The sequence below is a fragment of the Peromyscus maniculatus genome, chromosome 11, assembly GCF_049852395.1.
Source record: "Peromyscus maniculatus bairdii isolate BWxNUB_F1_BW_parent chromosome 11, HU_Pman_BW_mat_3.1, whole genome shotgun sequence".
In the NCBI taxonomy this organism is placed as follows: Eukaryota; Metazoa; Chordata; class Mammalia; order Rodentia; family Cricetidae; genus Peromyscus; species Peromyscus maniculatus.
Window position 1 is genome coordinate 69215921 of NC_134862.1, and position 20991 is coordinate 69236911.

Below are 20991 nucleotides of genomic sequence, written 5' to 3' on the forward strand. Positions count from 1 at the left end.
CCTCAGAGACCTCAGCATTTAGCTAAACCTCAGTCTCCTCACCTATGAAAGTAGATCCTAAATACGTGCATGATAAGATGCTGTGAATTACCCACTAACTATGTGAACTGCAAAGATAATGTACTCCAGTAGATTGAGGATTCTCAACTGTTAATGGAAACATGGTTTCCTGCTCTACCAACACAACAAATTCTTCTTGGGGACAAGTAAATGAAAAAAAAATTACTCTCATTTTTGCTTGTGGGTATGTAAAAGGGCACAACCACTTTGGAGATTAGTTTGGCAGGAACTCAAAAATTAAATATATAGGATTAAAAATTCAGTTCTAATACATCTACCTAAGAGAAATGAATGCCCCAGTATCATTATTCATGATAGTCCAAACATGGAAACAAACCAAATAGCCACAAAGACAAACTGGCAAATAAATGTGTATATCCATACAAGCAAGTATTAATAAAAAATAAGTATCCATATATTATAATACAGATGAACCTAAAACTATGTTTTATGAAAGAAGTAAACCACAAAATGCCACATACTGTGTTAATCCATGTATTAGAACTGTCCAGAACAGACAAATCTAGAATAGGTAGCAATTGCTACCTGTGGGGAGGGAATGAGGATAGGCAATACCTGGTAATGCATATCACGTTCCTTATTGTGATGAAAATCTTCTAAACATGCAGGCTAATAGTTGGGCAATTGTGTGACTATGTAATAGTAAATGCTGAGCTGTATACTCTGAAGACTGAATTTTATACGTAAACACATCTTAATAAGGCTATTCTTTGCAAATGAAAGGATGGGAAAGCCTTAAAATTAACCACTGCTGTTGTGCATGACTGCAAGTCTATGATTGTCAAAATGGAACACATAGTCCTCAAAAGAGGATCTTCTCACTAACAGAACAATAAATCCTCCCGTTCCAAGAATATCCCAGCAAAGGCTATTTCCCTAAAGCACTTGGCTCCCAGATCCTAAAGCATATGCTTTCTTTATGTCATTTCATCTTCAAGAAGTAATAATTCGGTGATTGACAGTGAGGGAAACACACAATTAGAAGAACAGTGTATAGATTTGAGCAATCATTAATCTTCTTAAGACCAAAATATGAAGTCTATATTTCTGGATTAAGTGTAAAGGATGTACAGGGATGGTGTGGGGCATATAACAAAAGCCTGCCACTCTGTCCTCTACAATCATTGGTTTCTTCCAAGGCTAGAGCAGGAATAGCAAATGTCCCCCCCTCTAAGGCTTACCATGAAACATGTCACAGCCTCAATCCACAATGTTCATACCTGTGGGGGCCTTGGTGTTGGCCTTCCTGCTATCCTGGGCCCCCTTCTGGGCCCACACATCAACCTTGTACTCCACACCCGGCCTCAGGCCCGTCAGGACAGTACTGCTCTTCTCCTTAGACACAGGAACCTCCCTGGTCTCTCCATCAGCAGAAGTGTAGCGCACCATGTACCTATCAATGTCAGCCTCCACTGGCTCCCAGGACACACTGAGAGTGGTCTCTGTCACCTGGTCAGTCACCAGGTTTTTGGGACCATCAATATCTAAAAGGAAAAGAGCTGATCAATAGATACTCGTCACAGACACCAAAGAATGAGACCATTTGGCCTTGGCTGGGAGAGTTTCCAGTTCTTAAGGTTCCCCAATACCTAATGTACATTTCCAGTGTTTCATGGACAGAGACCTTGTCTCCACAGCTGAACTCAGAGCCTCAAGGGGGCAGCACAGGACAGTGGAATGAGCAGTGCATCCAAAGGGACTGGGTTCTACCTTAAGAGGCAGAGCTGAGGACCAGGAAGCACCTTAGGTTCCAATCAGCAGACTAAGAACCTCATCCCAGCTCTGCCATCAGCCAGCCTCAGCCTTGTCTCTAAGCTCCTCTTCCTCACCTCTAAAATTATATACAGACTGCCATGTCGAATTCTGGTTCTTTCAGGAACTGATCTTCAACATTTGTATCACTTTCATCGATTATTAACTTTGTTTTATTACTTGGGCAAGTTGCTTCACTGTATTCTGCATTTGTAAAATGGAATTTTTTTGGTGGTGGTGGTGGTGGTGGTGGTGGTGGTGGTGGTGGTGGTGGTGGTGGTGGTGCGTGTCATCACTTTTGACATTTGAGCAGGACACTCCTTATTTCAGGAGTGTGTGTGTGTGTGTGTGTGTGTGTGTGTGTGTGTGTGTTGAAGGATGTTTAGCACACCCCTGTGCCCCCCTTCCCTATACTGAGTTGTGGCAATCAGAATGTCTTAGGCATTGCTAATTACTCTTGCTGAGATCTTTTGCTCCATAGCCAACACAATAAGCTCTACCAGGGATACTGGTGAAACGTATTGAGTTCAGACTTCACCCAAGGCACACACAGGCTTTTTAAATAATTCCGTTCTCTAAGTCCTAGCATACTGGCCTTTCCAACTTCCTTAACAGTCTGGACATGGTTGGTCAGCCAAGGATCCTAAAACTGTTGATCCTGCCTTACTTGTGGGAAGTAGGAATTTAGATACCAATTTTCTTGTGGCCATAGCCCAAAGCAACATATGAAGTAGATTCTTTGTGCAAATGACCTTAGGAAAATGGCTTTTGCAATGAACTGTTTGGAAGAAGGTAATATTACTAGTTTATTGATAAAATGTATTTTTTTTTACCTTCTGCTATGTAGTATGGAGGAAAATAATCTCTTGGATTTATAAAGTGTCAATGAATTGATTTTATCATTAATAATGATGGTTGAAATATTGGGCATCTACTCAGTGCTAAGAGCAGTCATAACATGTTATTAACTCATATGATGTAACACTATGATGTAAAAATCTACAAGATATAAATTAATATCTCTCTTCTCCTGTGTTTTGTTTCCTCTGTGGAAGAAGTTGAGGGACAAGGGCTGGAATGCCCTTGGTTAAATTTTGAATCTCAGATTGATAAACATTGTTTTTATTTTAGTTGATAGAGCTAATCACACACACACACACACACACACACACACACACACACACACACACTCCTGAAATAAAGGAGTGTCCTGCTCAAATGTCAAAAGTGATGAGATTGAGAAACTCTTTCTAAAGCATGGGGAGCAATGAGCTGGTGTAGCTAAAATACTTCATCCACGAGAAAATGGCTGGCTGCTCTCACACAGACCAAGAGGGACTTCAGCATTTCACACAGACTCTATGTTATTTGAAGGGACATAGGATGTGTGTGTGGTTCCCATGGACTACATATCAGTTGAACAAGTGGGGTGTGCCTGGGGGTTCTGTCAAGAGCTGTTCTGGGGGACTACCTAGAGGTGTGAGATGAGTCCATCAGATCCTCAGCTGGCCAATCTTGGTCAACCAACCATTAGAGGAAGTAGAGGAAGTGTGCTAGGGGGTTAGGAGGGAAGAGAGGTCACGGGTCAGGATGGAAAAATTTGTAGTTAGCCAGCTGAAAGAACAGGACTCCAAGTACTAGGAGGAAGACGGAAGAGAAGCTGGGCAATGCCCCTGCCCATGGCAGGCAGTGAGCATGCAAACAGCTAACAGCAAATGAAGGATGGGCTCTTACATGGAAACGGACATTTTCATTACTAAAAAAATCAACACTGGGGGGACTAGACACTGGCTTATTTTTAGATAACAAAACACTGCAATTATTTCTGCCTAAAATATTCATCCAAAGGGCAGAAACAGGAACAAACTTCATTGGAAGGGTTTAAACAAGTGAGAAATTTTTAAAAGGAAGAAGCAGTTTGTAGCTCACGACCTACAAGTCTGGCTCTCTTGGGGTGACAGTTATTTGTGCTTCCTTCATATTTGCTTCTTGCCAAAGTGAAACATTTATCCTTACTAACAAATAAGGGACGCAGGCAGAAGAAGGGTGGAGGTTGTGAGCAATAAGCATCAGTCTTTAAAGAGAATACAATAGGAGACTTGCATTCTGAGAGAAGGAGGTATACAATTTGCTAGGGAGCACTATCACCTCCAATCAATGAAATCATCCTGACTGCCAAGGTCAGAGAAAGAAAAATCAACTTAGACATCTTAGAAGCTTAGCAATGGCATAGAGGTAATGCATGCTCCCTCACCTGTGGGGGCCTTGGTGTTGGCCTTCCTGCTCTCCTGGGTCCCCTTCTGGGCCCACACATGGACCTTGTACTCCATGCCTGGCCTCAGGCCCGTCAGGACAGTACTGCTCTTCTCCTTAGACACCGGCACCTCCCTGGTCTCGCCATCAGCAGAGGTGTAGCTCACTATGTACCTGTCAATGTTGGCCACAACAGGGTCCCAGGAGACACTGAGAGTGTTCTCTGTCACCTGGTCAGTCACCAAGTTTTTGGGGCTGTCGATGTCTGAAAAGAAAATGTTTGAAAGTTTAAGCTGTAGCAGTGGAAAACACAACCCCCATTGTCCTGCTTTTTTTATCTCCCAGAACACTCAGCAGGTGATGGGTTACCACACCAAGTCTCTGCTGGGAGTCAAGGGAGAATGCAGTTTCTGGGTCTCAATTTCAAAGTCAGGCTAGCTATGCACTTAACATCTTTCCTTGGCTTTCGGCTCCCTAAAATGTAGAAGGAACAATATCTTCATAGCAACATATGGCACATCAAGACAGCCAATTAAACACCTGCCACACTGTTGGGATACCTAATTTATCATTTTATCAAGGGCTGCTTCACCGGTGAGAACTCTGAAAGTACTGTCACAGATGTTTCCATAAGCAGACCCTCCACACAGATCCACCGAGTCTGATAAAAGCATTACTACTATGCAGCTGTACTTCTCTGTGTCCTGAGGCTTGCTGATTGGGCTAGGCTGGCCGGCCTGTGAGCCCCAGGGATCCACCTGTCTGCCTGCCCAGTGCTGGAATTACAAGCGTGTGCTACCACATCCAGCTTTTCACACAGGCGCTAAGGATCAGACTCAGATGGTGCAGCAAGAACTCTACCGTCTGACCTATCTCTACACCCCCACCCTACCCCTAGTATCACGAATCTCCACATTCCGGTTGTAGTGTCTCATCTCTGACCCCCAACCTGTGGTACCACGGGCACACAAATCCATAAGTTCACATTTCATTCCAACAGCCCATCTCTCTCAGCTTACCTGTGGGAGCCTTCGTGTCGGCCTTCTTGCTCTCTCGATCGCCTTTCTCAGCCCACACGTAAACTTTGTACTCCACACCTGGACTCAGGCCAGTCAGGACTGTACTGCTCTGATCCTTCCTCACCGGAAACTGCTTCGTCTCACCATCCACGGAAGTGTAGCTTACCACATACCTGTCGATGTCAGCCTCCACTGGGTCCCACGAGACAGAGAGAGTGTTCTCTGTCACCCGGTCAGTCACCAGGTTTTCCGGGCTGTCAATTTCTTGAAGGAAGATACAAAACAAGAAGGCAGGTCTTATTACTCTCTAGTTTCTAAAAGGCCAAAGGCATAGCCAAAATAACGATGTCAATTAATTCGAGTCAGCTATACGCTGGTGATTGAGAGAGCTTAAGGCTTTAAGTGGATAAGTGATCAGAACAAACTACAAGTATAAATGGATGGGTCTTCAGACCATGCCAATATATATATAGATCAATAATGGCTTTTACATACAAAGTTTCCCTTTACTGTAGATTACATAGCACTCTCTTGCAGTTCCCTAACCCCTTGTACCTGAAGGCAAGTTTATTTCAATGATCTTCTCCACTTGCTCTGATATGTTCTTTGGGTTTTGTTTTGTTTTATTATTTTTCTTGGGGTCTTTTTTGAGATAGAAAAAGAACGTGAAGTTGGGTGAGTAGGGAAGTGAGATGGGGAATCTGGGAGTAGTTGGGAGAGAGAAAAGAATATAATCAAAATACATTATACAAAAAATAATAGAGATTTTTCTAAAATTGCTTTTGTAAATATCCTCAACCCCACAAACAAAGGAGCTGATGCAAAGTGACAACGATCTTCAAAATCCGAAGCAACCTCCCCCATACCCGGAAGAAGCCTACCCAACTCCCAGTCTCCCATTACCTGTAAGGGCCTTGGTGTCCGCTTTCTTGCTTCCCTGGTTGCCCCTCTCAGCCCACACAAAGACTTTGTACGCCTCTCCTGGCTTCAGGCCCGTCAGAACAGTGCTGCTCTGGTCCTTGGGTACCGCCTTCTCCTTGGTCTCCCCATCAGGGGCGATATATCGCACCACGTACTTGTCTATGTCAGCCCTCACTGGATCCCAGGAGACGGATGCCGTGTCTTCTGTCACCTGATTAGTGACCACATTGGTTGGTCCGTCAATTTCTTCATAAAAATACACAAGAAAAAAAGTTAGAGAAACTACTTGCCTAGTAAAAATCCACAGTCGCTTTAGGGGCCACGTCAGTGGTCTCCACAATGCAGGGGGGTCTCTCCTTCAACTGTGACAGGGGGACATCTAACATCGGCTTTAACCTTAAACTGAGAATAGGTCCCTAGTAAATTGGAAAAAAAAAAAAAAGCTATTCTAGGTTCAGATCACTGAACACATTGAGTAAACTCCATTAGGTGTAGCTGATAAGTACCTTAAGAAGTAATCAACGCTATCACTAACATGGTAGTTTCTATGAAATATAACTCCTTTGAAGTATCTCCCATGGGTACAGATGGGATGCCTCTAAGTCCCTTTTCAGGAGACCGCTCAGCAAGTGTTCGAGAACAGTTATCCTTCCTCATCTCAAGTCTCCTGAAATCGAAACAACTGGCTTCTTCCATCTGCTTCTTCCAAATTAAAGTTTCTAGACCTGGCATTTATCATCTATCTATACAATGTTCCTTTCTTCTTTCTTTCCCAAATATAAGTGCCAACAATTTAGTTCATTTACCTCACAGCAGTGTGTATGGCAGGGGATGTGATGGCACTCGGCAGTTACCAATAAATCAAACAGCCAGGAGTCTATGCTGAGGTCGGTTATGTTCAGAACAATTTGTCAGCTGTATCCTGGACACACACATACTTCTCAATAACACACCCTGTATGTTTCTATGGCCTCAGAAAGTTCCCAGTCTTTTCATAACAGTGCTTACTAACCTTTACCAAGCTTTGGGGTCCTCACATTTTGTTAGCACTAGGTCCCTGCCAAGTGCCACCATGAGAAAGTTTAGAATGAGCCCTAGCATCTCTATTTTTAGTGCTTTTTTTTTTTTTTCAGGTTTTTTGCTTGCTTGCTTGCTTGCTTGTTTTTGGGTTTTGGTAGGGGTGGGGGTGGAATAGTTCTTTTTTTATGGATTCTTACTATATAGCCTGGCTGGGCCATGAACTCACAATCCTCTGCCTCAGCCTCCTGAATGCTGGGGTTAGAGACAAGTACCACCACATATACACATAGCTCCCTGGTGGTGGTGGTGGTCCATGCCTGTAATCCCTGCACTTGGGAGCCTGAAACAGAAAAATCATGAGTTCAAGGTAAACCTGGGCTATATATGAAGTTCAACACAAGACTGAACCACAGAGCAAAACCTTACCTCAAATATATATATATATGTGTGTGTGTGTGTGTGTGTGTGTGTGTGTGTGTGTGTGTGTATGTGTGTGTGTATACACATATATAATTAGTAAACACTTTTAAGTGATTCTGACGTACATCAAAGAATGAGGTCTTCCATGTTAAGCCCCATCACCCCCATTCTATGCAATGTGTAACAATGTCCTGACCCAACATTTCTACTTATTACTTTTACCTTCTGAGTTCCATTCATAATTTAGTCTTTTATCCAACATGCTCACCTTTCTGTCCAGCTTCCTGCCATTACAGAATTTTATAAGTAAGTCATCTATACACATCCATCACGGCTACTGATAAAGATACTGAACAGAACAAAGCTCAGGCATAACACTAGGATGTCCTCTGCATACAGATCTACATCTTTTTAGGTAAAAAGCCACAGAATAATTTCTTAGTCTAAGGCAGCTAAACTCTTTTCCTTGACCCCCAATCTACTCTTGGTCTCTTAGCAAGGGGTTTTCCGGAGAGAAGTTACAACTTCACACCATCCCATTTTTCAACCTCAGCTACAGTACACCTTTATCAAACATAAGGGCAGTGTTTTATTTGCATGAAAAGATGAAATGTGTTCCATTACCAGAGGCAGTTCATATTTCATTTAGTAAGTCAACCGCCATTTACTAAGCACACACCAGGGGTCATGTGCTTTTCATACATTAGTTATCAAATCTCAAAGGGAAAACAGAGGCATTTACTAGGTGCCTCACTAGTTTAGAAAACTAATGAAGTCTTCCACTCTTAGAACAGTAAGTATATGCTAGGCATATACTTATACTAGGTACATACTTAGACAGGTTATCTAACCTGTCTAAGATAATAGTAGTGAATATTCATGGCTGTCACTCCACTAACAATCTTTGAATGCCTACATGAGCTGAGGATCAGTGCTGGCATGGGTTAAATTGCGGCTAGTCCTCCTCCTGCTCCAATTCAACATGCTGAAGTGCTGTGCCTTGTACCTCGGTGTGGAAGCTTATTGTTTTTAAACAATCTTTTCAGGGATAATAAAGTTAAAATGGGGTCATCTGGGCAGACCCAATCCAGTATGACTGATATCTATCTCGTCAATCCACATGGAATAACCACTAATAACAAATTGTAGGTAAAATAAAATATGCTCTGAAAGGCTATGGTAACCTGGAATTACAAGTAGTAGTAGCTTAGAACTTGGGGAGAATACTACAGAGAGAAAATGGCTTGGGCTGTTGGAGCACTAGATGTGTCTCACTGGCAGAGAAAGCAAGTGAGAGACGGGGAGAGCCTACAGGATCCCAATCCCAACCTCAGGGGGCTCTAAGAGGCTGTTCAGAAGAAAGCATGCACATAACAGAGGATTCCCTCCCTATCTAAAATGATTCTGTGCTTGCTAGGAAGGGACGGCGACAATCTACCAAGGCCATATCTCTGTCTGGGGCAATAGTGATGAAATGGGAATAGGGTGAGGACATAGAGACTGGAGTGCAGTCCTGCTCCTGAAGTCCCCGACCCTCACCCTCTCCAAAGGGACCCACCACATCTATAGAACCCAGGACCCCAGCAGTGCTGCTCACTTCTCTACCTTGCCCCAGTCAGTACTTAGCCCATAGCTTCTGGACACCCTGTACTGGGCAGTGGTTGGTAGGATCGGAACTGTCTATGAGCACTGAGAGATCCAACATGGCCAGCGCTGGAGCTCATTTTCCCTCAGGAGCCTCAGAACACTGAAGAGATAGAGTAGCTGCCAAGAAAAACCCTAAACAAACCCTCTAAACTCATCTGCCCTTCACTTAAAAATCACAAACATGGTAGGTCACACAAGCAAGCTAAATACACTGTAGTTTTCCGCTGGCTTTGCTGTGAAAACATCCCGTGTGAGGGTGTAACGGTGAGAGTTGCCTAGGCTGCTTTTGGAGGACTGTAAGAACACTTTGCTAGGAACACAGACTCTCTGCTTTTATGCGCATGTGTCTGATGAGCCACTGAAGTGGGATGGGGAGGCTTGCTACCTTTGTGTGCCTATCGTCTTTGCTGCTGTGCCCTTTGGGTCAGATTCTACTCCGCCGTGCATGTAGACATGTTGATCACTTGAGAAATGCTTTGTCTAAACTTATATGCAGGATTATAACTTGACCTAGACCTTGCTAAGTCTCTCTTCCTCCTCCAAGGTTTAAACACTCTACCAGATGCTGCATGGACACACAGACCATGGAAAGAGGGGGAACCAGAGTTTCTGAAAGAGCTCTGCCTGGTCAAAGACAATAGCATCCTTCCTCTTCATTAGGGGGGTCTCTCTCCTTCATCGTTCTTATCCTGTGTCTATTACACCAGGGTGTTTTTCAAGGAAAAGCTTCAATTTCTTCATTCTCCAGTCACTGAATAAAGCACTTCCTTCTCTGTAGTACTCATCTTCCTAACATTGGTTTTTCTTTAGGATAAGACCTGGGTTAGGTAACAATTGAGCCAAAAGCCAAATAAATAAATCTTTGTTATGAATACAGGAAAGAAAAATCAGTCTAGTTCTATATATAGAACCTCTTTAGATCTATACGTTGAACCTCAGAAGTCCAGCTAGAGATAGGACCAGAGTAGAACTCACTGATTTCTGCCTCCTTCCCCTCCCCTTTCTCTTAACTCTTTAACAATATAAACCTGAAGGGGGATCCTCACAAAGCTGTGGTTCCTAATTATTTACAGGATGGAACAAGGATAGCAATCAGATGCTGACATCAGAGAATGAGAGGTAGACCTCATGGACGGACCCCACACACTCACAAAATGTCACATTGCATGAAGCCGGTGCCACAAGACTAAAACCTCCCTGTCTGCCAAGAGGGGATGTGGGACTCATTAAACCATTTTTCCACACAGCAAAACCTTCCAGTAGCTGCAGTGTGGGCCAAATCACAGATGAGTTACAGCTGTAGCCTCCTCTACAAATCAGGATCTCTCCGACCTGGCCCCAGTGTCCTCCTCCAGCGACAGCTTCCCACCCGCTGGACACTGGGGGTCCTCACCAACCACCGCCAGCCTTGTCCTTCTCATGATATTAGCTTGATGAAGGAATGGCAGAAGAGGAAGAAAGAAGATGGTAAAGGAAGAGAAACAGTTAACAACTTTGGGTGAAACTAACCACAAGACCTTCCCCCTTTCTTCAACGCCACATAGAAACCTTGACTGAAATCTAGTCACTGCCCAGGGCCACCATCCCTGTCTACCTGTAATTAAAGTAGACTAAACCAGAGCGACAGACACTGCTCTCTTACCACCAAAAATATTCTCCACTCTGCCTAAGCCTGAAGCAGGATAGGAAGACAGGGAAAATTTAGGGGGTGTGGGAAGGGAAAGGTTCTAAAACCACATACCCCCATTGTCAAGACTACATAGAAACAGCATCACTTTTCCTGAGAGCTATATGAAACAGAACACAAAACAACTAATTAACCATGTTTAAGAACAAAATGGTAGTGGCCTTTGAGTTCAACCGTATCACGATTTTTATCTGCAGACCTGTACTTTTCTGAAGAGGGGGAAAAAAACTCAAAAAATGTTGTGAACTGAGTTTACAGTCAAAAAGGTCTTGATAAAGAGGTCTTGATTTTCTTTTGGTCTAGGTATAGTAAGAATTTCCTTGGCCTTTTTGGCCTAAACTTTTCTTCTCAGCACTCCCTTTGCCCATTCATGAATCTGAAGACTATACTCATAAACCACCTTTTAATCTCACTGACAAATAAAACACTTTAATTTACTTTCAATTTTAGATTTTTGAATGTAGATACAGATCTTGTCCTTTGACCAAGCTGACTTCAAAATCCCTTGCAGATGGTGTCAAATCCTTGTTACTCTCTGTCCCTTGGGGAAGCCTACACCTATCCCTAGAGTGTGCACCACCGTTTCCTTAACAAATTTTGCTCCATTGCTTTGTCCTTGAATTCTTTTCTGCACCCAAGGTCCTGACTGTGGCAGAGCAGCGGTCCCTGGAAAAACTCCCCAGGTGGCACAGCTGTCTGAGGAGTCACATTTCCTGCTGCCAAGGATAATCCAATCTCTCTTACCTGCCCTCAGCGCAGACTCGGTGTCAAGCACATACGCTTTCCTTCCCAGAATTTTATAAACATAGTCTTGGCTGTACAGCCCACTCGCATGTTTTTGATTGCTACTTAGCCTTGTTGCTAATAAGTCAAAGGAAGTTGTCCCAGAACCTGGTCAGGGTTGTGTTTTTGTTTCTTTCTGTCAAGCAGCTCAATAGACTCTTCTATTTGGAGACCCTTCAGTTTTATGAGTTTCGGTTTAACAAGTTCCACTGGTTGACTTGTTAAACGGAAAATAACTGAACTACATTCATCCCTCCCTACATACGCATATGCTGTTCTTAAATTCTGGTACTCTTTTTCATCTTGTGAGATACAAGACATTTGAAGAAAACAAATTTGTTTGTCTCTTAAATTAACTGATAGTCTCAACCAGGTCTGAGATTATTTCCTGACCTCAGAAACCATAGTATCTTTTTTTTTTTTATTTTAGTAGGGCACACACCATAGATTTATTTGCAATCCAATAAAGCATCTCATCCCGATTTTAGGATATAATTGACAATAAAAACACTTCTCGGATGCTAATAGTCTAGTTGGGATAATACACTTGAAAGGTTAACTACCAGTTCAATGGCATATACAATTAATTGCTGTAAGAACTCAGAGGCTGTGACATTTAGTGTGACTATAAAAGGCTTTAGTCAAGAAGTACAAGTTTTGCTACCAGGATTAGTTGACTTGTAGGCCAGTGAGAGTGGATCTTCCCCCCTGATCCTGCTTTAGACTCTACATCCTGTGTGGACATCCCCCACACCCACCCTGGTAACATTAGGAAAGGAAGCTTCACAACTGACTTCCTTAGGGTTTGAAAGAACTCATGAAAAGATGGGGTATCAGGGCTTCCTTACATCCATGAAAGGAAAGCAACCTCCCACTGGTCAAAAGGATGGAAGCTGAGTTTCACCTCTCTTCCTGGGTGTTCTGGGTGGAGACACTGCCATTCTGATCTACTGGAAAGATTAGACTATGCTATTGTCTCTCCCCTAAAAATTGATCCACTGGAGACCAAGAGTTTACCCACAGAAAAGCTGATTCACCTGAACACATGATAGGGTGATGAGAGGAATAATTATCCCTTTAATGAGATAATGTACTTATCAGCTCTACTAAGCCTGCTTGCTTTTTTGAGTTCAGACTGAAAACAGAAATACTTTTCCTTTTTCTTCCTTTTCTTTTTTTTTTTTTTTTAATTTTTGAGTACTAACTAAAATCTAAAGTGTGCTTTTCCCAACATTCTGGGCTTTCTCACTCTTTCTCTGAAGCACCCCTCCCCCTCGACCATGCAGCTGCTTGCCAACCTACACTGCTGAGCATGCCAGCTCTTTTAGACCCTAACTCACATCTCCTCCTCTTCTCCATCCATCTCCTGCCACAGCTGCTGAGGTTTTTGTTTCAAATTCTAATAAGGCAGTCCTCCAGTTTCCTTCTGAACCCATTTGTAAATTCTGACCCATCAGTCCTGGGGAGCTTTATTATTTTTTAACAATTTATTCATTTTACTTTATGTGTATGAGCATTTTTCTTGCATGCCTATGTGCACCACATGTGTGCTTGGTGGCCAAGGAAGTCAGAAGAGGGTGTTGGATCTAGAAATGGAGTTCCCGATGGTTGTGAGCCACCATGTGGATATGGGGAATTGAACCCAGGTCTCTGCAAGAGCAACAAGTGCTCTTAACCTCTGAGCCATCTCTCCAGCCCCCAGCCTTGGGATCTAACACTATTTCTAGTAGCTACTATCAGAACTGAATTACTTTGTACAACACCCAGTTGGTGTCTGATGGAGAATTGCTTGGTGTATGAGGAGTAATACACACACACACACACACACACACACACACACACACACACACACTTTAGTGACTGAGTGTTGTGTGTTGTGTTGATTGTACAAGAGGAGAAAATTTATTAATCTCTCACAGAAGGGTCAACTAGGAAGCACTTTGCCTCTGTGGCTAAGCTCCAAGGCTTAGATGGGAACATCCTGCATTCAAATCCAGCTCTGCCATTTCCTAGCTGGATGATCCTGGTCTTCACTCCTTCGAGTCTCGGTTTTCTTATGCATGTGATCTAGAAATAATAGTAGTAGCTCATCCATAGACTGACTTGCTAACTAAATGACAAAACTCATGAAAAATGCTCAGGAAATTTGCTGCCTGGCACATAGCAAACTTTCAATTGAACTATAACTTCTTAATCAAACCAGAGAGAAAGTTTCAGAAGCAAGGGAAGTACTTGCCATTTTCTGACTCACTCAGATATCTCAGCAACCATTTGGGCAGACTACCTAGTCCATCTTGTCTGGATCATAAAACAAATTATATCTCTTCCTTTATAATTACCGAGCTCCCTACCTCTTCCATACTCCAACCAATTCATAGGGAGCAGAAATAGTTCGTTCAACCCTCACACTGTCTCATCCTCACACTGTATCACCCCACCTAGCTACTTCTAAGACTGAACTGGAAAGAACTAAGCCACTTCTAAAGGAAAACTCAAAATTTAAAGATTCCTTCTTTGCAGGCTCCAATCATCAGTCTCTTCCAGAGCCCAATCTGCACAGGCAGGAGTACAATCATTGCAGGAGGCTCACAGTTCAATATGTACTGAAGCCTACAATGTTTTCAAGTTCCATTCTGGCTGATAAATGACAAATTACTGCTGCATAACATCTTATAAATGTTCTCAATAGAGAAATACTAACTATACCATGATTCCCATGTGAGGATCTTAACCATCATTTCCCATTTCAAAGCAGATTGCTTGAATGTGGACATTAGGAAAAACTACAAATATAAAATGAAAAATAGCCTAGACCACCTGTCCTTGGGGAAACACAGTTTAGTACACCTATTAAGAACAATTCAGCGGTTGAAACAACTGAAATCAGAAGACAAGTGTCAGGAATCATATCTCCCCTGAACTTCAAGATCCCAGGAAGGCTTTCCTATGGCAAGAAAAAAAGTGAAACAGGAGAAATTTGCTGCTGTTCTTCTGCCCCTCAGTGTAGATGCCCATCCAGAAAGCCAGAGTATCTCTCCATGGAAATCCTGGAATTGTAACCCAGAAACAAGAAAAATCTGAGAATGTGAAGATGATTAAACCTCCATACCTGTCCTGCCATTCAAGAGAATCGGCTTTCCCTCCAGATCGCCTCTTATGGGGACAACTGTGATTTTATATTCTGTTCCAGGCTGCAGACCTAGAAAAGAGCAAGCAGCCAACATGGGTGTGAAAACAGGCTCCAGACCCCACTCTCACATAGATTCTACGAGTATTCTCTTGTCCTTCACACAAGATTTACGCTGACCCCCAAATCTAACAGTAGAGGTAAATAACAAGCCCAAGACCAGCAGAATGTGAAGGAGTGGGGAACAGACGGCATAAGTCCTTGGGGTTCCTGTTTTTTGTTGGTTAGTGAGTACTTACTTCTATTTATAGTCCAAATGTTTTCCAGCTCCTAACAACCAGACTCCTCAAAACTCTTATAATAGAAGAAAAAGGGGAAATCTGGCCTAAGTTATCGCCCTGTGGAAACAACTTGAGCGGTTGTTCCTCATGACACAACTATTCAGACTCCATTGGCAAAATGAAAACCAACAGTTGCTTGTATGAAGCCCACACGCTCATTCTCCTCTTCAGAAGCATGGAGACCTGCCAGCTATTCCCTCAAAAAGGAACTGAGGAAGTAGACAGCAGAGTGAGAACCCCAAGGATAGACTGTGAGGCTAAGAATCCTGGGCATCCTTCACTTAGATTGGCTTTTTCTAACGACCTGTGCCTATCTTGGTATTCATGACTGTGTCACAAATATAACTTTTCTAGAAAGGCTTTGAAAAGTGTAGAAACTTAAAAGTATTATAAAACTTGGTACATCCCTGAATTCCATTTCCTGAGATCCAGGTCTTAGTATCAATAGTTCAGTCATTAACAAAGGGACTCCCATCCTTTGCCTAGCACAACCCTTCTTGGCATGGTACTCAGCAAATCATCGTCGTCATCATCGTTATCATCATCGTCATCATCCTCTCTTTCTCTCTTTCCATATATATGTGTGTGTGTGTGTGTATGAGTGTGTGTGTGTATATATATATATATATATATATATATATATATACAGATAAATAGATGGATGGATAGAGATAGAAAGATAAATAGATGGTAGGTAGATTTATATATATATATATATATATATATATATATATATATATATAACCTTCCCCACCCTACTCCCCTGCAACATTCCTCCAAAAGAAGTATTCATACACCATCAAATACATCCTAAAATATACACAGGATCTCAAAACTTCTGCTGACTTGGAAGGACACTGTTAATGAAGTGTCCTGGGATGCCAGCCCTGAAACACTGGCACAGAGGGAGCAGGCCTTGGGAGTGGGCTTGTTTCTAGGTATCTAGAATCAAGCGTGGTCCCTAAGGCCCAGTGTCCACTGTCTCCCTCCACTGTGGCTTCTGCAGCCAGCACCTAGAATCTCCCAGTATAGACTCTTACCAGTGATATCATATCTACTCTTGGGATCACGACTCCTGGGCACAGTGACCTCAGCTACTTCCTGCCCTGTTAAGGGGCCGTACCGAAGCTTGTAATAGTCCACCTCAGTCAGAGGGTTCTCCCACTCCACATCAAGGGATGTCTCCGTCTCTTCATTTACCCAGGCAGTGCCCACCACAGCAAGATCTAGGACAGAGATCAGAGAAGACAAGAGACAACAGTTGAGTACAGAGGTCACAAAGGTCCGAAACAGTCATTGGCCACTAAGTCACCTCCCTTCCTTGACACAATGAGAGGTGGCTTCAGTCCCAGGACATGGTCTTTAACAGGGGTCTTAGAGCTCCCCAGGTAAGGGCCAGCTGTTGGTCTTGAGATTTTCCACAGAAGGCAGACTCTTCCTAGAAAGAGGCCACACCTCATCACACTATGTATCACGCATGTCACCCTCCCACACAGACTCTGACCAAGTTGGAGCTGCTCCTCCTTTGAGACCAGCATCCACAATGCCCAGACTGGAGTTCAGCTGCTCTGAATTGGTGTTCTCCCTGTGGCTACTGAGTCCCTGTCCTTAGCAATAGCTACGGGAACAGACATGTAAAGCTGGGGTGATGCATTCCAATTTTTCAATATATATCATTTCTAATACAACTAGATCCTTCCTCTAGCTCCCAAATTAGAGCCCATGGTGCTCAGATGTGCTATAGATTAACCCAAGGCAAAACTACAAAGCAGCAGATTTTTAACTAGGTCTGTCTCTGTATCTTTCCTGAACCTTCTATCAAATTATAATACTTTCACAAGGTCTCCAGTGTGCTCATGATGCCATATCACCCTATCCTGTAAAGGACACTCATCGTATGCCTTTGTTCACAGTAAAGTACATAGAATTAAACATTTCCCCTGCCACTTGGAAAGAAAATCATGAAATTATAATACAAAGGAATAACACTCTAAGGGAAGACCTTTGGAGAAGGGCAACTAAGGACTTTTGTGAAGATGCAGAATTGTAACAGCTGTATCCCAGGCTGATAGAGATTGCTCTTAATGTCTGAGACAGGGAAAAACAATTTCTAAGACTCCCAGCTTTGCCCCCTTCCAAGGTCACATCACCTTTACTTTGGAGGCAGTTTTATCATTCTGACTGACCACTTGTCAAGGATGTGTGACAAGAAACTTTCATTATAGGCAGAGTATGAACTCAGTTATCTCAAGATCCCTCAGCTCTGAGTATCTGAGTATCTATGATTCTCTCTTCTATAGACAAAGAACCTCTCAGAGCCTTTCTTCTCACCTGAAGCTCCTACCTGCCAACCTCGGGTTCTGTTCTGAGACTTCTTTCAAAGAAGGAATTCCCATAGTAGAAGGTCAACAGGAAAGTAATTAAGGTGACTCAAGCATTGTGAAAGACATCCTACATGGCTTAAGAGAATTGGGAGAGATTTACGAATTTAAAAGAAAAAAAAACCAAGGACTTAAGGAGAATGTTCAAGATGGGAATACATGTTTAGAAGGTCTAATGCTCCCTGAGGGGCAGGAAAGATAGATTTGAACTTGAATCAGTTTCGCAGAAAGACAGACTTCACAGTAGCAAGATTCTACAAATCCTCGGAGGAAGACTTTAAGAAGGGTCACTAAGGCTTCCCCCAGATGTTCCTGCCCTTCCCTGGGAGTCTCAGCACTGTCCTACCCAGAGCAGACGCAGCTACAGGCAATGCCCCTGCTGTCAGAAGCTGGCCTGGCTCTCACAGTTGTGCTTACTGTTCTCGTAAACCATTTCACAGAGCGTTAGAATTAGTCAAGGATACTCTGTAAGCATGCAAGCTTGAGACAAAAAAAAAAAAAAAAAAAAAAAAAAAAAAAAAAAACAACCATCCTATAGCTGTGTCTAAACACAGACAAAAGCAAGACTGGTGCCCACAGAAATGACAAAATGTGCCCCCTCCTGCCTACAGGCAAAGCAGCTACTTCTTCCCAGTCACAGCTTCGGCTGTCTCTAGAAAAAATTCCCTAAGATGCTCAAGCACAGAATTGCTCCCACTTCTTAACAGTATCCCCACCACAGCAAATCCCTGCTTCCCCAGTTACCTAATTCAACCCCATATTCTAGAACCAGTTCTTCCTTACATTCTCATTGAGACACTCCTGAAGTTTCCCATGATGAATATTTTCTTAGGATAAAATGAACAACACGCTCCAACTTGTTCAACTACAGGGGTGTTCCGCCAAAACAGGGCAGACAGCCTTCTTGTTCCACAGAGATGCCTATGTGCCAACACCCAACCCATCCGGCTATTTCTCCAGGAGTTTAGAGTAGGGTGATGGCAGTACATTTTATCAGCACCAAGAACAGCACCTGGTACATGGTGGCTCCTCAGTGAATGAGGGTTGAATAAAGGAATGAATCAAGGCCGGGCGTTGGTGGCGCACGCCTTTAATCCCAGCACTCGGGAGGCAGAGCCAGGCGGATCTCTGTGAGTTCGAGGCCAGCCTGGGCTACCAAGTGAGCCCCAGGAAAGGCGCAAAGCTACACAGAGAAACCCTGTCTCGAAAAACCAAAAAAAAAAAAAAAGGAATGAATCAGTCACTCAGACAACTAAATTGATCCAAACTCTCGTGTGGTGATCATTTATTTGTGCTCTAATAGAGAAAGCTTGACTGGGGATCCGAGAACAAAGCCAGCCACTATATTAAACATAGAGGTCAGGCAGTGCAGTGGTAGCACCCGCCTTTAATCCTAGCATTCGGGTGGCAGAGATTCATCCAGATCTCTGTGAGTTCAAGACTACACTGGGAACACATGGGTGCCACATGCTTTTAATACCAGTGCTAGTTAACCATAGAGGTCTGGAGGCCTGTACAGACAGACAAGAAGTGATAGAGCTGGGCAGAAAGAGGATGTAGCTGGGCAGAGAAAGGAAGTAAGATGGCAGGGCACAGAAAAGTATATAGGCGTGAGTATACAGGAAGTAGCTCTCTCTTGGGTTGAGAATTTCCTAGTGGTAAGAACTTGTGGCTGGCTTGTTTTATCCCTCTGATCCTTCAGCTTTCACCCCAATATCTGGCTCCAGGTTTTTTTTTTATTAATAAGACTATTTAACAATTCATGTTACACTCTTGAAAGTCAATGCTGCTTTAAGAATATTCATGAAAAACTGGATTTCTGAAGTGTTAGCTGCCAGGCAGCCACGTAGTGTAGTTCCTACCCACACTTACAGGAAAATAGCCACCTTTTTAAATGACTTATTATGCTTTCAAAGTTGTTTTGTTTTGAAACAGGGTCTTCCTGCATAGCTCAAGCTGACCTGAAACCTGTGATCCTTCTGCATCTGCCTCCTGAGAGCTAGGATTACAGACATGTGCCATTACAGCTGGCTCGGAGTCACTGTGGTGGTATTGGTGCTGGTGTTGGTGATGATGGTGCAGGTGGTGGTTTTGCAACTCAAGGCCTTTAGAGCAACTAATAAGGAACCAATCAGAAAGGTCCAGACACTGAGTCATTCATTTGAGTTATAATACTAAATTCTTTGCTTGGAAGCCGTTGTGTATGTTCATGATGTGTGTGTGTGTGTGTGTGTGTGTGTGTGTGTGTGTGTGTGTGTGCATTTACACATGCATGTGGAGGTCAGGAACAACCTCAGGGGTTGTTTCTCAAGGACTGCCCACCTTGTTTTTTTGAGACAGGCTCTCTCATTGGTCTGGAGCTCACTGGGTAGGCTGGGCTGACTGGCTAGTGATCCACCTGGCTCCCCCTCCCCAGCGTGAGAATTATAAGTACTTTTTGTGCCACCTTTTTAACATGGTTTCTAAAGACTGAACTCAAGGTCCTGGCCTTGTTTGTTTGTTTGTTTGTTTGTTTGTTTTAGCATGCTCAGGAATGTGCTCATCTTTACATGGGATGGTAATTTTTCCTTTATCAGTACATTTCTGAATAGAGACCCCCACCCTTGCTCTGCTTTCTTTGTTTGGTAAAGAACTTTTTCCAAACAAAGAGTTTCCCAAAAGCTCTTTGAGAGTTATTGCCAGTGCTTTTCTTACTTGCTGCGGGTAATAAACCCCTCTCTACTCTTTTCATTCCTGGATGTTCACCAAGAGATGCACCTGTTGCATTTAGTGACAGAAGCAGTGATGTTCATCCCTCCTATCATTGTGGTGTTGTTTGGTGATGCAGTGGAGACTACGCCCTTCAAGCCAGCCGGTCCCCTGCACCCTCCAGCCTGTCCTGTGTCCTAGGTTTTTGCCTTTGTGAATTAAGTCTTCCAGGCCCTTCAGCTTGGGTTCAGCCAGAAGGAATCACCAATAGATCGGAAAGCAGGAAGGAGTCCAGGAATAAAGGAATGACTTTTTACTCTCCCTATAGGAGTACAGTAGACTGCCTGTATCCCTCTACCAACACCACCTATGCAGACAGTCTCTCCTACAGCTTCCCCTGGGTCAGTGTACCAATGCCCATCCTGTCCTTCAAGCTAGAACGATTGCTGCTAGTCCTTGAGTGTTCGCCTACCCAGATACTGTCCCTGCCTGTGTAAACAACTTTGTAAACCTTCAGTTGTCCCATTTCTGTTCTCTCTTCCCTGGTGACCTGAATCTACCACTACAGGGCACTTCAACCACTTCTCGCCCATCCCTGCTTGAACCTGCTGAATGGCCTTGGAAGCTCGGTGAGGAGCTGGCAATTCACTCCTCGACTACTTGTGTGGGAGTGTGGGGTAGCTAGACCTTCCTGGTCTCATGGAAACAGGAGACCTCTTGAGTGAAACTGGGTTCATCCGGTGGGTTTCCATTGCTGGCTTGAAGGACCCAGGAATCTGGAAGAGGGCAAGAGAGAACTGGATCGCTTCTCTAGCACCTAGGGCCTCAGCTGCTGTTTTCCAGACTCCAGTTTAGGGCGATCAATAGAAGA

General features: G+C 43.4%; 1 protein-coding gene across 2 annotated transcripts in view; it reads right to left on the minus strand.

Annotated features, from left to right (window-relative positions):
* The window catches only part of Tnn (tenascin N), a 68833-nt gene that overhangs the window by 37646 nt on the left and 10196 nt on the right, over positions 1–20991 (minus strand). For both annotated transcript variants that reach the window (XM_006973813.4, XM_042258399.2), the window contains exons 5-10: positions 16092–16277; positions 14693–14782; positions 6009–6272; positions 5106–5369; positions 4088–4351; positions 1302–1565 (exon numbers count right to left, since the gene is read on the minus strand). In XM_006973813.4, coding sequence (XP_006973875.2) covers positions 1302–1565; positions 4088–4351; positions 5106–5369; positions 6009–6272; positions 14693–14782; positions 16092–16277 — 1332 coding nt within the window. The remainder of the gene's footprint in view (positions 1–1301; positions 1566–4087; positions 4352–5105; positions 5370–6008; positions 6273–14692; positions 14783–16091; positions 16278–20991) is intronic.